This window comes from Myiozetetes cayanensis, unplaced genomic scaffold, assembly GCF_022539395.1.
Source record: "Myiozetetes cayanensis isolate MyiCay16 unplaced genomic scaffold, myiCay2020 scf26, whole genome shotgun sequence".
In the NCBI taxonomy this organism is placed as follows: Eukaryota; Metazoa; Chordata; class Aves; order Passeriformes; family Tyrannidae; genus Myiozetetes; species Myiozetetes cayanensis.
The window spans coordinates 624,687-637,347 of NW_026087477.1; the positions used below are offsets into that span (position 1 = coordinate 624,687).

The window sequence follows — 12,661 nt, forward strand, 5'->3', positions numbered from 1 at the left end:
AAAGAGGCTGGGAGGAACTGTGCGGAGTGATGGTGCTCGGGGCGGGGTGGGGTGGGTGTCTTTGTGTGGTGTGACGGGGGCACGAGTGTGCGTGGGGTGGGATGTGTCCCGCGGGAATGCCGTGTCCCCCGCGGGATGTGTGTCCCGTGAAGGGATGGGTGTCCGATGAGAGGGGGTTGTCTCTCGTGGGAGGTCTATGTCCCGTGGGGATAACGGGTGTCCCGTGGAGCTGCCGTGTCCTGTGGGGATGCTCCCTCATGGTGCCGCATTTCCACGCGGGGAATTCGTGTCCCGTGGGAGGACCGTGTCTCGTGGGAGGGGTCGGGGGGGTGCAATACGAGGGGGTTGGGTGTCTTGGGGGGGCTGTGTCCCGTGGGGTGCCGTGTCCCCTGGGTTGGTGGTGTTCGTGTCCCATAGGTTCTTGTGTCCTACGGAGGGTGCCCGTGTCCCGAGCAGGGGGAGGCCTGTGTCCCGTGGGGTGTTGTGTCCCGCGAGTGTCTGTGTCCCGTATGGGGATCCGTGTCCCGTGTGTGCTGTCCCACTGGTGCGTGCGTGTCCTGCAGGGTTGTCCGTGTCCCACGGGTATCCGTGACCCGTGGGGTGCCATGTCCCAGGGAGCGCTATCCGTGTCCCATAGATGTCCATGTCCCGTGGGGAGATGTGTTCCTGCCCCGTGGGGGTCCGTGTCCCACAGATGTCCCTGTCCCCTGTGGGGGTGTCCGCGCCCCGGGTGTGTGGTGTGTGTGTCCATGTTCGTGTCCGTGTCCCCTGAGAGTCCCCGTCCCACGGAGGAGGGGGGTGTCTCTGTGTCCCGTGGGGTGGGTGCGTATCCCGCAGGGGGTGTCCTTGTCGCTCGGGTATCCACGTCCAGTGTGGGGCCGTCCGTGTCCCCTCGGTATCTGTGTCCCACGGAGGGTGTCGGTGTCCCGTGGGGTGTCCCTGTCCCTCGGGTGCCACGTCCCTTGGGTGCCCGTGGGTTACCCACGTCCCCCTGTGGAGGTATCCCTATCCCTCCCCGCACTGCACTTTCCCGGCGGGCCCCGCTCGGCCCGTCCCTCCCTTCCCGTGCCGTCACTGCCGCCGCGGCCCGGCCATGCTGCGGGCCCTGAGCCGCTGCTGCCGCCCGGGCTCGCTCCCGGTGCCGCTCCTGCCGCCGCCTCCCGGGCCGGGAGCGGGAGCGGGAGCGGGACACGGGCCGTGCCCCGGGCTGTGCCCCGGGTGGTCCCCGCGGGTGGTGCCGGCGCGGGGCCGCAAGAGCCGCCACGACCCCCCGGCCAAGTCCAAGGCGGGGCGGCTGAAGCTGCCGCCGCCCGTGGACCCCGAGGAGCTGCTGGTGGTGCAGGAGCGGTACCGGCAGCACCGCCTGGTGCTCGGAGCTCTCCGGTACCGGGATGGCGAGGGGGATGGCGTGGTGGGGCAGGGGTGGGATGGGAGGGGCTGGCTGTGGCTCTGGGTATGGGGCTGCTATGGGGCAAGGTCGGGTTTGCGGGGGGAGCTGGCTGTGGGTCTGGGTAAGGGACAGGGGGATGGGGCAGGGGGAAGGTTTGGGGGGTCTGATTGTGGCTCTGGGTATGGGGCTGGTGTGGGTCAGGGGCCTGGTGATGGGGCTCATCTGTAGGGTTGAAGAGCTGACTGGACAGTGGGACTGGCTGTACGGAGAGGGCTGTTGGGTAGGGGATATGAGGTTGCTTTAGGGCAGGGGAGGGTTGGAGGCTGGCTGAGACTGTGTATGGGACTGGTTGAAGGGCAGGGGGCTGGGTATGGGGCTTGGGGGCTGGAACTGTGGGGCAGGGAAGGGTTGGAACTGTGGCCATTTGGAGCTGCTGTGGGGCAGAGGGAGGGTTGAGGGCTGGATGTGGGACTGCTTGAGGGAGAGGAGAGATTGTGGGGCAGGAGTAGGCTGGGGAATCTGGAGCTGCTTTGGAACAGAGGCAAATAGACCTAGGGATACTCTGGGGTAGGAAAGGGACATGGTGATGGGACTGGGACTGCTGTGGGACAGGGAAGGGTCAGGGTGGTGGGGCTGGGACCCCTGTGGGACAAGGTGGTGGGTCTGGCTCTGCTGTGGGGCAGGTCTGGGAGAACCCCCAGTGCTCCCAGCCCCCAGGCAGGAGCTCAGTGCCCTCCCCTCCTCCCTGCAGGGCCGAGTTCAGGGCCGAGGTGCTGCAGAAGAGGCGAGAGGAGCGCCTGGGTGGGGAGAACTCCGCGGAGCTGCTGGAGGAGCACCGGCGCCTGATGGCCTGGAATGACGAGGAGAACGCCCGGCAGCGGGCACGCAGGTCAGCGGGATCCACTGCCCTGCGCGGCTTTGGCTTCTGCTTGTGCAGATCTAAACTCAGTTAGAGCCAGGCTTAATTTTTGTGAAGACCATTGACCTAAATCGTGACCTTTTTTAATGAATCTGCCAGCGCAGCGGTTTCTGCGCCTCTTGAGGCTGAGGGGCAAGTTAAGGGGCTCTGGGCAGCTTCCTGCCCTCCTGAGGATGGGAATGTCACCTCATCCATCAGGTTTTTGTTTTCCTTTCTGTCTGGCAGAGAGGAGAGACTCAGGAAAGAAGCGGAGGAAGAGAAGAGGAGGAAGTTGGAGGTCGCGGAGAAGCAGGCCAGGAAAATGGAGGCCTTCATGAAGGAGAAGGAGAAGGAGGTTCTCCAGCTGCAGGTAAGAGCAGCGGGTGCCTCCCGGGGGACAAGCTGCAGCAGTCCCTGCGAGGGATTTGCTGGCAGCCCGTGGGAGCCATGTGGAAGCCGTGGGCTTGTTTTCCAGGGGCCTTTCAGTTGGTAGCTGGGAGCGCCAAGCGTTGGCGCCTTCCAGGGGCGCTGACAGCGCGTGGATGGGAGAGAGGCTGAGCCAGAGCTCTGGGAACGGGGCGGAATAATCCCGAGGGGATAACGCTGAGGGAATAATCCAATCCCGTGTCCTTGGTTCAGGAGGAAGCCAAGAGCTTCATCACCCCCGAGAACCTGGACGCGCGGATCGAGGAGTGCCTGGACAACCCGCGCAACTACAACTTCGCCATCGACAAGGACGGGCGGGTCGTCAAGCGCACGGTGCTGTCGTAGCAGCCCCGGCATGGGGCTCCTGGCCCGCTTTGTGCCCAGAGCCTCCCCGCCCCGAGAAGACCTGGAATTCTTCTTTTTAGTGTATAAATTGACCACGGGAGTGGTGCAGAAAGACTGCGGGGTCTGGCTGTGCTGCTTCCGAAGGGTGGAACGACTGCGGGAAGGGGGGTGAGGGGGGAAAACTTGGGCTCGTTGGAGGCTCCAGCTGCCTGGCTCAGCCCTGTGTGGCTGTTGCTGTGCCTGTGATTCCACCTCCCACGCGTTTGGATCCCTGCTGCCTTCACACACAGCGTGTGGGGAGAGAAGCAGGAGCGGTCCCGAGGCAGATCCTGGCTCTGAGCTCAGTGCTGTCAGCCCCTCTGGATGCTTCCGAAGGCAAATGAGGGCTGAATGGATTTTTAAGGAAACACTTGCCCTCGTGTTTTTTTCTGTTGTTAGGTGAGAGGATTAATTGTTCCTCCTGATTTCTGCTGGGCTGGAGGGACCTGTGATCCCTCCAGCTTTGAACCCTCCTTTGCACATCCCTTGGTGTGGCTGAATGAGAAAATATGTCTGAACGATCTGAGATTTTTGGTGTCTCCTTATTCCCCACCTTCAGCCTTATTTTGCTCATCACCTGGTGTTGAAGGTGTAGATCAAACTGTGATGACTCTGGGTGTTCTGGGTTGTTGGGATCTTGCAGACTCTCTCAGCTTTGCCCTAAAACTGCTGGGTTTAGGTTCAGCCAGAGCCCAGGCTAACTGACCACAGGTCCCTCTGCCCTCCCTCCCTCAGAGAATTCACCTGAAATCCTCGCTTTTTACCTCCACTTTCCCTAAAAATGTCTTTTTCTGTCCTCACGAGCCCACACCTAAACCAGGCAAGAACACATAAGCCACAGACTTCTTTTAGGGTTGTTTTTCTGTACAAGTTTTATTTCTAATTAAGCTCATCACTCCAGGCTGAGTCACAGCCCTCAGCTTGTCTGTTCCCAGCCCGAGGCCAGGCTGGGACAGCGGGATGGATATTTGGGATCCTGTGGGTTCTGTCCCGGGTGGGCTACACAAACAGCAGCTCTTGGTCACAGGATGAGTCAGTCCCACAACCCTCTGTGAGGGGAGAGAGGAGGGAGTGTGGTGTGAAACCAGACCCCCCAAAACAGTGCCCACAGATCTCTGAAATGGCCCCCAGGAACTCCCCAGAAACAGTCCCCAGAGACACCCCAAACCATCTTCCCTGAAACAGCCCCCTGGGACCCCGTGGTTCTGGGGTTTAATGAGCTCACGCTCCCACCGTGTGCCCTGGCGTTTCCTGGGATTAGTAGTGGGATCTCTGGTAGTTTAATTTAGGGAGGAGGTTGGGATTTTTGGAAAACCCGTGAGAGCAAGAAGGGATGTGGGTTGCTGTACCCCACAAGGAGTGCTGCCATGGCCCACGGGAATCCTGCACTTGCTCAGCCCCCAAAATTCGGTTTCTGTCTGCTTCCCTCCTGCCCCAAAACCTCCCTGAAGGGTCTGATATCCCTTCCCTGGCATCGGGATCAATCTGCCCGGAGCAGGGTGGCCCCTAAAAAAAACGGGCGATGAACTGACACATGGGTGGGACCAAGACGATCCCTTGGGCATCCTTCCCTCTCTCACCCTCCTGTATAACCCGGGATCGCCGGGAAGTCCCGGGTCTCGCTCACCGGTGCTGCAGCAGATGCCGGGGGCGGCGCAGCTCCCGCCGGTGCCGCAGGGTTTGTGTCCCGACTCGCAGGGGGCGGGCAGGAAGTTTTCCTCCTGGCAGCGCAGGGTCTCGGAGGTGCCGATGTAACAGCCCAGCTCCTCCCCGCAGCAGATGTTGGGCCCGAAGCAGTGGCCCTTGTTCCGGGGGCCGCAGGGCAGGCACTGCTCGGGGGAGGGAGGAGGAGGGGGCAAAGAAGGTTGGGAAGAAGGGAAGGATGGGGTTAGGGATGCTCCGATCCTGCCAGGACCTACCTTCCTGATTTCCATGTCCATGACGGCGCGTTTGCCCCCGATGGGGCAGTTCTGGATGTAGCAAGCGGAGGAGAGAGCCAGGAGCCCCAGGAGGCAGAGGGCCAGAGCCTTGCAGGACATGACGGCGGCGGGACGGGGAGAGTTTTTTTGGATGCTCATCCCCAACCACTGCCCCTGTATTTATAGTCCCGGCTCCTACTTAGGGATTCTGGGCACCGGCGTCACCCGTGTTCCTTAAAAACCACAAGGCATTGCTTCCCACACCGGAGGGCTGGGTTAATAGCCGGAGGTCGAGGACGTGAGGGCAAGGCCGAGGTGTTGGTTTGCTCCTCGGTGACGGCTCCAATGGCCTTGGCGGGAACGTGTGGAGGCTGCGGATGGACTTTGGGGCTCAGGGCCCTTCTCTCCAGCCCTGCTGAGCTGTGGCGTGTCCCTCCATGTCCTGTTGGGAGCCCCTCTGGCATGGGGAGGGTGGGGATGAAGGAAGGCAGCTGCGGGTGGGATGTGTCCCCCCCAGGAGCAGGGTGAGAGGGGCACGTGCATCCCTTGGCTTCAAACCCCTTCAGGTGGGTGGAAAGCAAACACATCTCCTCCTCTGGGATCATCTGTGGGATATGGGGTGGGAAATACCCTTGTTGGTCCTGTCCACCCACCCCTGCCTGGCCTTTGGGGGATGCTCAGCACTGGGCTTGTCCCACTCTGGGACAGTGGTGACACCCAGCCCATCCCCACCCATCCAACAGCACCACAGCCACCTGAAAACACCAGACCTCCTGGGCAAAGACCTGAAATCCCAAACTTCCCCACCGTTTCTCCTTGGAGCTGCCTGTGGGGATGGAATGTGGTGCCCTGAACCACATCATCAGCACATGAAGGCCCCCCGAGGACGAGACCGGGGAGTGACGCAACCGCCCAGGGCCCTGCTGGCCCCGGCCCCTCACCTTCGTTATCCCAATTAGGAGCTTTCCCCGCTTGAATAAATTTCCCTGCCGTGGACAAAACTTACTGTCCATCGAGTTCATTACCCTGCACTGGCTTAATTGGGAATTAGGCAGCCTGGAGCCCGACAGCCGTGACCTTTTCAGGTCCCTCTGGCTTTGCTTCCAAATCCGCCACTTAGCGTGTCCGACGTGAGGGCAGCCGGGTCCCCGTCACCCACCCGGGGTCAGTCCTGCTCCCTGGGGCCAAGGCAGGCACTGGGATCCGTGTTAATGGGTTGGAAGTGGGGCTCAGCACCTACTGTGGGCTATCCCAGCAGCTCAGCTCCAGCTGCGGCACAGGATGGAGGGGGGGAATTGCCATCCTGGAGCCCCTATGGCTGCTCCAAGGGTGCCCAGACCCCCACAGGATGTGTACTGGGAAGACAAGGGGAAAAACCCCACCATTTATCAGCCTCTGGTGCTTTTGGGGACTCAGCATCTTGATTTTGAGGCTTCTGTCAGCTGGAGCATCATCCCGGCTCAGCCACATGTCCCCAGTGCTTCGGGAATGTTGGGGTTCACATCCCGCATCTGGGAACAGTCTGAGTGCCAGGGCTGGGCTGAACATCCCAATTCCTTCATCTCAGCATGGAGCCCCCTGTCCATACTGCTGTGACCCCTTTTCCAACGATTTTGGGGTGATCCCACCCCCACAGGGCTGGGATAAGCTGCAGGGAGCAGGGGCTGGATCAATCCTGCACCTCCTGCATGGTGCTGGGAGCTGGCAGGATGGATCCCGCCGGTGTCAGGGAGCTCCACCTCCTCGGAGGTGCCACCTCCCTCGGGGACGCTATAAAGGACCAGCTGTCCCCTGTGCTGTGTCCAGTCCCAGCCAGGGGAGAGCTCAGAGCAGGGACCCCGCAGGGTAAGAGACCTGGGACAGGGTGGGGAGGGGGTTGGGATAACAGTACCCCAAATTTGAGGGGGTGAGAGTGGGATAAGGGGGAGACCGATCCTGCCTTTCGGTGTCCAGAGGGGACCAGTTTGGTGGGTGATAGTGGGGAAAGATGAGACCAGCCCAAGGGGGTGTTTGGAGCTGGGAGCCCAAACTTTTCTGCTCTGGGGGGGTTTTGGGTGTTTTTCCTTACTTTTTATAATTTTCTAGCAGATGTCTGTGCTGCTTCCTGAAGGCAACAAGACCCCGAATCTGCCCCAAAGAGGGACTTGGCCAAGAGGTAACGTGATGGTGGCACATCCCAGACATCCCCAGTCTCCTGGGGCTGGGGGTGCTGAGAGGCTGAGCACCCTTGGGTGCTGCTGGGAGGGACTTGACAGCCAGATCCCAAAGCCCAGCTCTGCCTGAGCTCCTGCTGCAAGAGCGAGGCCAAATCCTGCGCCCAGCCCAGCCAAACCACTGCAGACAGTGGGGATTTGGGGAAGGGGGGGGGGAACCCCTCCACAATCGCCCCATCCTTGATCCCCAGACGGGTCCCCTGGAGCCCCCGGGACCCACCCCCAGAGCCCAGGACGAAGCCACCACAGTGCACGAGGACTTTTATTGGGTCTCGTATGTACAGTGCCGGGAGCGGGGGGGTCGGTGAGGGTGGGGGGTCGCCCCATGCCCTGGCTCAGAGGAGGGGGTGCTTGCCCTGCTGCTGCTGCTGCTGCTGCCGGTTCGCCAAGTGCATGAGCTTGAGGAGCAGATCTCCAGCCGAGCCGTCCAGCACCGTCAGGTTCTTCTCCGCCTCCTCCTGAGCCCCGTCCCCGCCCTCGTCCGGGCAGGCGGAGTCCATCGAGCACGTGTCTTCAGCGGGAGGAAAAACGTGGGGATGGAGCGGGTTATTGAGGACCCCGAGAGGTTTATTTTATGGCGGGGAAGGGGTTGGTGGCAGCCGGGGGGAGGGAGGAACCCGCACAGCTCCTGCTCTACTTTTGTGCCCCACCGTTAGTCAGGAATGGGTTTGGACGGGGAGGATTTCCTGGTGCACTGGGGAGGCTGAGTGTGCCTGGCTGGGAAAAAGCTTAGGGTAGTGGGTCGGGAAGGAGCTCCGAGCCCAGTCCTTTAGAATCAGGGAATGGTTTGGAATGGAAGGGACCTTAAAGCCCATCCAGTTCCAACCCCTTGCCATGGGCAGGGAAACCTTCCACTATGCCAGGTTGCTCCAAACCCCATCCAGCCTGGCCTTGGACACTTCCAGGGATCCAGGGGCATCCATAGCTCCTCCGGGCAACCTGTGCCAGGGCCTCCCCCACCCTCGCAGCCAACACTTCCTTCCTTTATATCTTCCCCGAATCCAACTATCCAGAAATGCCTCCAAACGGAGCCAAACACCGCCCCCACTCCCTGCCTCAGTTTCCCCTTGGTAAGGTTAAACCCCGGCAGCAGACCAGGCTGAACTTGCGTTCTGCCCCACGCCCTTGTGACACCCCAAAGCCCCGCATCCCATCGCCCCAGCGGTCCCGGCAGCCCCGTTACCGGCGGTGCAGCAGATCCCGGGCGCGGCGCAGCGGCCCCCGGAGCCGCAGGGCTGCCCCCCGGCCTGGCAGGGTGAAGGCAGGTAGTCTTCCTCGGCGCAGCGCCGCGTCTCCGCCGTGCCCAGGTAACAGCCCAGCTCGGCGCCGCAGCAGATCCCGGGCCCGAAGCAGTTCCCTCTGTTCCCGGGGCCGCAGGGCATGCACTGCGGGAAGGAGCTGCCTGAGTCCCACCCCGTATCCCTCGGCAGGGTGGACCCTGCACCCTCCTGTGTTAGAAAGCAGCTGCCCGCCATCCCCTTTTCCAGCCCTCGGAAGTGCAGGGCGAACCGCCTTGTCCCTGCCACCTCGTGCTGCGGCGCTGGCCCCGCTTTGGGGGGTCCCCGCTGCCCTTCGTGTCCTCCCTGTCCCCTCTCCACGCGCTGTCCCGTCCCCCTGCTCCCCTTCTCCAGCGGGATGCTTTGCTGCGGCCAAGTTTGAGCTTGTCCTTGAGGAGCAAGCGGCATTTCGGGTGCTCGTTCCTCCGCCGCTCCCCCTTGGGCACGTCCCGCAGCCATCCCAAAAAAAAACCCGCTCTGCTTGGGGCAGTGTGGCACGGCCAGTGATGCCAACAGGTGCCGAGGAGCCTCCGCACCCCGCAGAGCCGCTCTGCGCCCTCCAGAGCCCCGTCCCGTGCCCCGGGGCTCCCCCGCATCCCATCCCATCCCGTACCTGTCGGAGGGCTGTGTCGGCCAGCGCCCGCTTCCCGCCCCGGGGGCAGTTCTGGATGTAGCAGGCGGAGGACAAGGCGAGGAGGCAGAGGAAGGAGAGGGGCAGCGAAGGCTCTGGCATGGTGGAGGGTGCCCGGGGCTGTGCCACGCGTGCCAGGGGGAGCCGCTCGCTCTGTGTCTGGCCCCGTGCTGGGAGAGCTCCTTTTATGCTGCCGTCGCCCCTTCCCAGGGGAGGAGGAGGAAGAAAAGGGATGGGTTGTGAGGTTTTTTTGTTGTTGTTGTGTTTTTCTCTCTCTTTTTTTTTTTTTTTTTTTTTTTTTTTCCCCAAATGGCATCCAAGCGAATCTGTAATTGAGATGATTCAGTGCAGCAGCTCTCGGGGCTGGTGAATCCCACCCGTTGTTTCCTCGAGGGGCACGGGCCAGCCCTGGGATGGCCACTGGCCCTGGGATGGGCAGTGCTCGGGAAGGGGACCTGGGTGAGGGGGTGCAGGTTTAGGGAGAGATGCTCCTTCAGGAGATACCTGTCTAGGGAGGGATGCATGTTTGGAAGGTGCTGCCTGGGGAGGGATGTTGGTTTGGGAACAGATGTTCATTCGGGAGATGTGGGTTTGGGAAGGATGCAGATTTTAGGAGAGATACTGTTTTGGGAGTGATGGTGGTTTGAAGGGATGCAGATTTTGGGAGGGATGGTGGTTTCAGAGGGATACTGTCTTGGACTGATACAGATTTTGGGAAGGGTGCTGGTTTCAGAGGGATGCTGGCTTGGGAGAAATGCTGGTTTGGGAAGGAATGAAAGTTTGGCAGGGATAGCAGTCTGGGAGTGATGCTGGATTGGGGAGGGGTTAGAGTCTGGAAGATGCTGATTTATGGGGAGTTATTTGTTTGGAGGATGCTGTTTTGGGAAGGGATACTGTTTTAGAGGATGCTGGTTTGGGGAGGGATGCTGCTTTGGAGGATGCTTTTTTTGGGAGGGATGCTGCTTTGGAAGATGCTGTTTGACTGATGCCGCTCTGGGAGGAGATGCTGAGGGGAGAAATGATGTCAGGGCTGGGGCAGAACCCCGGGGTGCACAAATACACCCGAAAACCCAGGGGCTGGGCTGCAGCACTGGGGTGCAGGGTAGGACTCTGCCAGAGCCAAGGGACCCATCAGTGCCACCCACGGCTCACCCTCCTCTTCCACCTCTTCTCCAAGAGACAAGGCAGGGAAAAGTACTGTGAGAAACATCTGTACAGGGAAAACAGCAGCAACAACCCCCAGCTCCCCTCATCATCTAGCCATGAACACTCCTACTGGTCCCAGATCCCTTTCCCAGCAACACTGAGGGTGAAATGCAGCAACATGAATTAATTGCAGAGGGGAACGGGGCACCTACGAGCACCCACCTCCTCCTTCCCCTCCCCAGAAATGCTGGGCTTGGCTCATGATGATCAGGAGTGGCTTGTTTGGGGGTGCTGGGAAGGAGGGTGGGCACTGAGGGGGTGCTGCCAGCTCTGGTCCAGTCTCTGGTGTGGTTCTGTGCCCTGAGCTCAAAGGTGGAGAACTGAGGCAGAGAACCACCAAAATTAGCCTGGATGTCACTTGGGGTGGCTGAATGTGGGTTTCCCCCCCCCTCTCATTAGTTTCCCTCATTTTCCCCCTTATTAACGTTCCTTTTCTGCTGGATCAACACCTGGAGCAGCTCAGCCCTGGCTGGAGCAAGGAGGACCCGTGTACCCTGGGTGGGGAAGGGGCTGCTCTGCTCCAGTATCCCAAAGGAAACTGTGACCCTGCTGTCACCTGGAAAACCAAAACACTTTAAAAACCTCCATAAGAACCAGGGAGGGCTCCTGGAAGGGGCTGGAGCCCAGAGCATCGCTTTGCCCCCCCAGGGGAAACTGAGGCACACGGGGGGGAATCCTTTTATTTGGCAACACTGGGGGGCCCAGCCTGCTCCCAGCTCCTGTGGTTTTGGAGCGTGGATCAACCCAGGGGCTGGCAGTCCCAGTTTTGGGGGCTCTGTGCTGGGTAACATGAGGGTGATCTCCCCCCTCCTCAAGGGGCATGAAGAGCAGTGCAGTTCTCAGTTCTCCCAGGACCGAGGGAGCGACGAGTTCCCAAATCTGCCCCGTGACGCCGAACCAGCCACGTGGCGCGGCCGTGGGGGAGATTTAATGACCAGTGTTATTACAACACCAGCCATGTTCCCCCATCCAAATCCATCCCTTCACAGCGGGAGCCCAGACCCGCTTACGTTGCAGGGCCGAGGAGGACGCAAAAGCCCTCGGCTGGGAAAACTTTTCTTTAAAAGAACCCCAAATGTCAGCTCTAAATTGGGTGCTCCGCGCTCCTGCTCCGTCTCTTCATTACTGTATCGTAAAATTACATTAAGCCGGGAATGATCTGCATCCAAATGACTCTGTGTCTGGAATGATAACGCAGGAATATGAGATTAAAATGTAATTATGCTCTTTAAAGTCAAGGAAGGTTAATAAAATGTTTTTCCAAGTTGCAGAAGGCTCCGCAGCCGCCACGCGGAATCACTTACGGGAATCAAGGGGAGGGCGAGGCAGGAACAGGGAGGGAAAAAAGGGGTGGAAAACATGAAAATGGGGGGTTTGGTGGGGGGAAATATTGGGGTCACTTGAGGTGAGTCATGGGACAAGTGATCAGAGGGGTGGGCAGAGCCAGCTGGGAACACCCTTGCTGGGCTCTGACATTCCCTGGTAGCTGGGATGATGCTGGGCCCACATCCCACATCCTGCTCCCAATCGACATTTTGAGGCTATGCAGAGTTGTGCCCCAAATCCCCCAGGCCCCAAAGCAGCCCCAGGGTCCCTTCTCTGTGTCTCCAGCCCTGGATTTGCTCTGCCACGTCCCTGCTCCTCCCCAGGCTCTTCCCAGGGCCCCAGAGGATCCCCCTTCGTGAGGGCTGATCTCCTAACAACGTGTGCCGTGGCATTCGTTGGCACAGTTAGCAGGTGCCATCCTTTTCCCAGATCCCCTTGGGAGTGAGGGAAGCCCCAGAGGCCTGACACGGGATGGGGAGGGAGCAGCACCCTCAAATCCACCCCCCCTGCTCAGCCAAAATACGGCCCCAGCTCTTGTAGAGACCAGCGGAGGGGCTGGGGCTGCCGGAGGGGCTCAGTCACGGAGCTTATGGAATCAGGAAGGCTGGAAAAGCTCTCCAAGATCATCGAGGCCAACTGTTCCCCCAGCACTGGGCAAGGCCACCACTAACCCCTGTCCCCCAAGTGCCACATCCACAAATCCCTCCAGGAATGGGGACTCCAACACTGGGCATCCTGTTCTAATGCCTGACCACCCTTTCCATGAAGCAATTTTCCCTAATATCCAATCTAACCCCCTCCCCATCCATCATTAACAGTGGGAGCTTCGTTAGCTCTGAAGACTCCAACAGAGTTTGTGTGAGCCCCTCCAGAGGCTGGAGAGGGGATGGAGCTCACAGTGTTTGGCTGCAGCACATGGAGCTCCCAGTGCCAAAGTTTAACCAGGATAAATTAGAGTGACAACATTTAATCAGGATAAATCAGAGAGCGG

The 12,661-nt window shown here is 60.3% G+C and overlaps 3 protein-coding genes across 3 annotated transcripts; 1 reads left to right on the forward strand and 2 right to left on the reverse strand.

Moving 5' to 3' along the window:
• The first annotated feature begins 1,090 nt into the window (after window positions 1-1,090).
• On the forward strand, window positions 1,091-3,624 carry MRPS26 (mitochondrial ribosomal protein S26). Its single transcript, XM_050321081.1, has 4 exons — window positions 1,091-1,383; window positions 2,142-2,279; window positions 2,535-2,658; window positions 2,928-3,624. Exons 1-4 carry the CDS (start codon window positions 1,094-1,096, stop codon window positions 3,057-3,059), a joined length of 684 nt encoding a protein of 227 aa, XP_050177038.1. The 5' UTR covers window positions 1,091-1,093; the 3' UTR covers window positions 3,060-3,624.
• Window positions 3,625-4,097: 473 nt separating this feature from the next.
• LOC126642987 (neurophysin 1-like) lies at window positions 4,098-5,137 on the reverse strand. The gene is made up of 3 exons (XM_050321088.1): window positions 5,018-5,137; window positions 4,726-4,927; window positions 4,098-4,147 (listed from the first exon to the last, which is right to left on the reverse strand). The coding sequence occupies exons 1-3, from the start codon at window positions 5,135-5,137 to the stop codon at window positions 4,098-4,100; spliced, it is 372 nt and encodes a 123-aa protein (XP_050177045.1).
• A 2,428-nt stretch (window positions 5,138-7,565) lies between these two features.
• On the reverse strand, window positions 7,566-9,257 carry LOC126642986 (vasotocin-neurophysin VT). Its single transcript, XM_050321087.1, has 3 exons — window positions 9,121-9,257; window positions 8,414-8,615; window positions 7,566-7,741 (listed from the first exon to the last, which is right to left on the reverse strand). Exons 1-3 carry the CDS (start codon window positions 9,238-9,240, stop codon window positions 7,566-7,568), a joined length of 498 nt encoding a protein of 165 aa, XP_050177044.1. The 5' UTR covers window positions 9,241-9,257.
• Between the last annotated feature and the right edge of the window lie 3,404 nt (window positions 9,258-12,661).

Bases quoted from the DNA above. Each gene is read 5' to 3' on its own strand.
- LOC126642986 (XM_050321087.1), bottom strand. From the start codon at position 9,240: ATGCCAGAGCCTTCGCTGCCCCTCTCCTTCCTCTGCCTCCTCGCCTTG. The intron at 8,616-9,120 runs GTACGGGATGGG...TCCTTCCCGCAG, and splicing joins CCGACACAGCCCTCCGACAG to TGCATGCCCTGCGGCCCCGG. The intron at 7,742-8,413 runs GTAACGGGGCTG...CTCCCGCTGAAG, and splicing joins CGGGATCTGCTGCACCGCCG to ACACGTGCTCGATGGACTCC.
- MRPS26 (XM_050321081.1), top strand. From the start codon at position 1,094: ATGCTGCGGGCCCTGAGCCGCTGCTGCCGCCCGGGCTCGCTCCCGGTG. The intron at 1,384-2,141 runs GTACCGGGATGG...TCCTCCCTGCAG, and splicing joins CTGGTGCTCGGAGCTCTCCG to GGCCGAGTTCAGGGCCGAGG. The intron at 2,659-2,927 runs GTAAGAGCAGCG...TCCTTGGTTCAG, and splicing joins AGGAGGTTCTCCAGCTGCAG to GAGGAAGCCAAGAGCTTCAT.
- LOC126642987 (XM_050321088.1), bottom strand. From the start codon at position 5,137: ATGTCCTGCAAGGCTCTGGCCCTCTGCCTCCTGGGGCTCCTGGCTCTC. The intron at 4,928-5,017 runs GTAGGTCCTGGC...TCCCCCGAGCAG, and splicing joins TGGACATGGAAATCAGGAAG to TGCCTGCCCTGCGGCCCCCG. The intron at 4,148-4,725 runs GTGAGCGAGACC...CTCCCCTCACAG, and splicing joins CGGCATCTGCTGCAGCACCG to AGGGTTGTGGGACTGACTCA.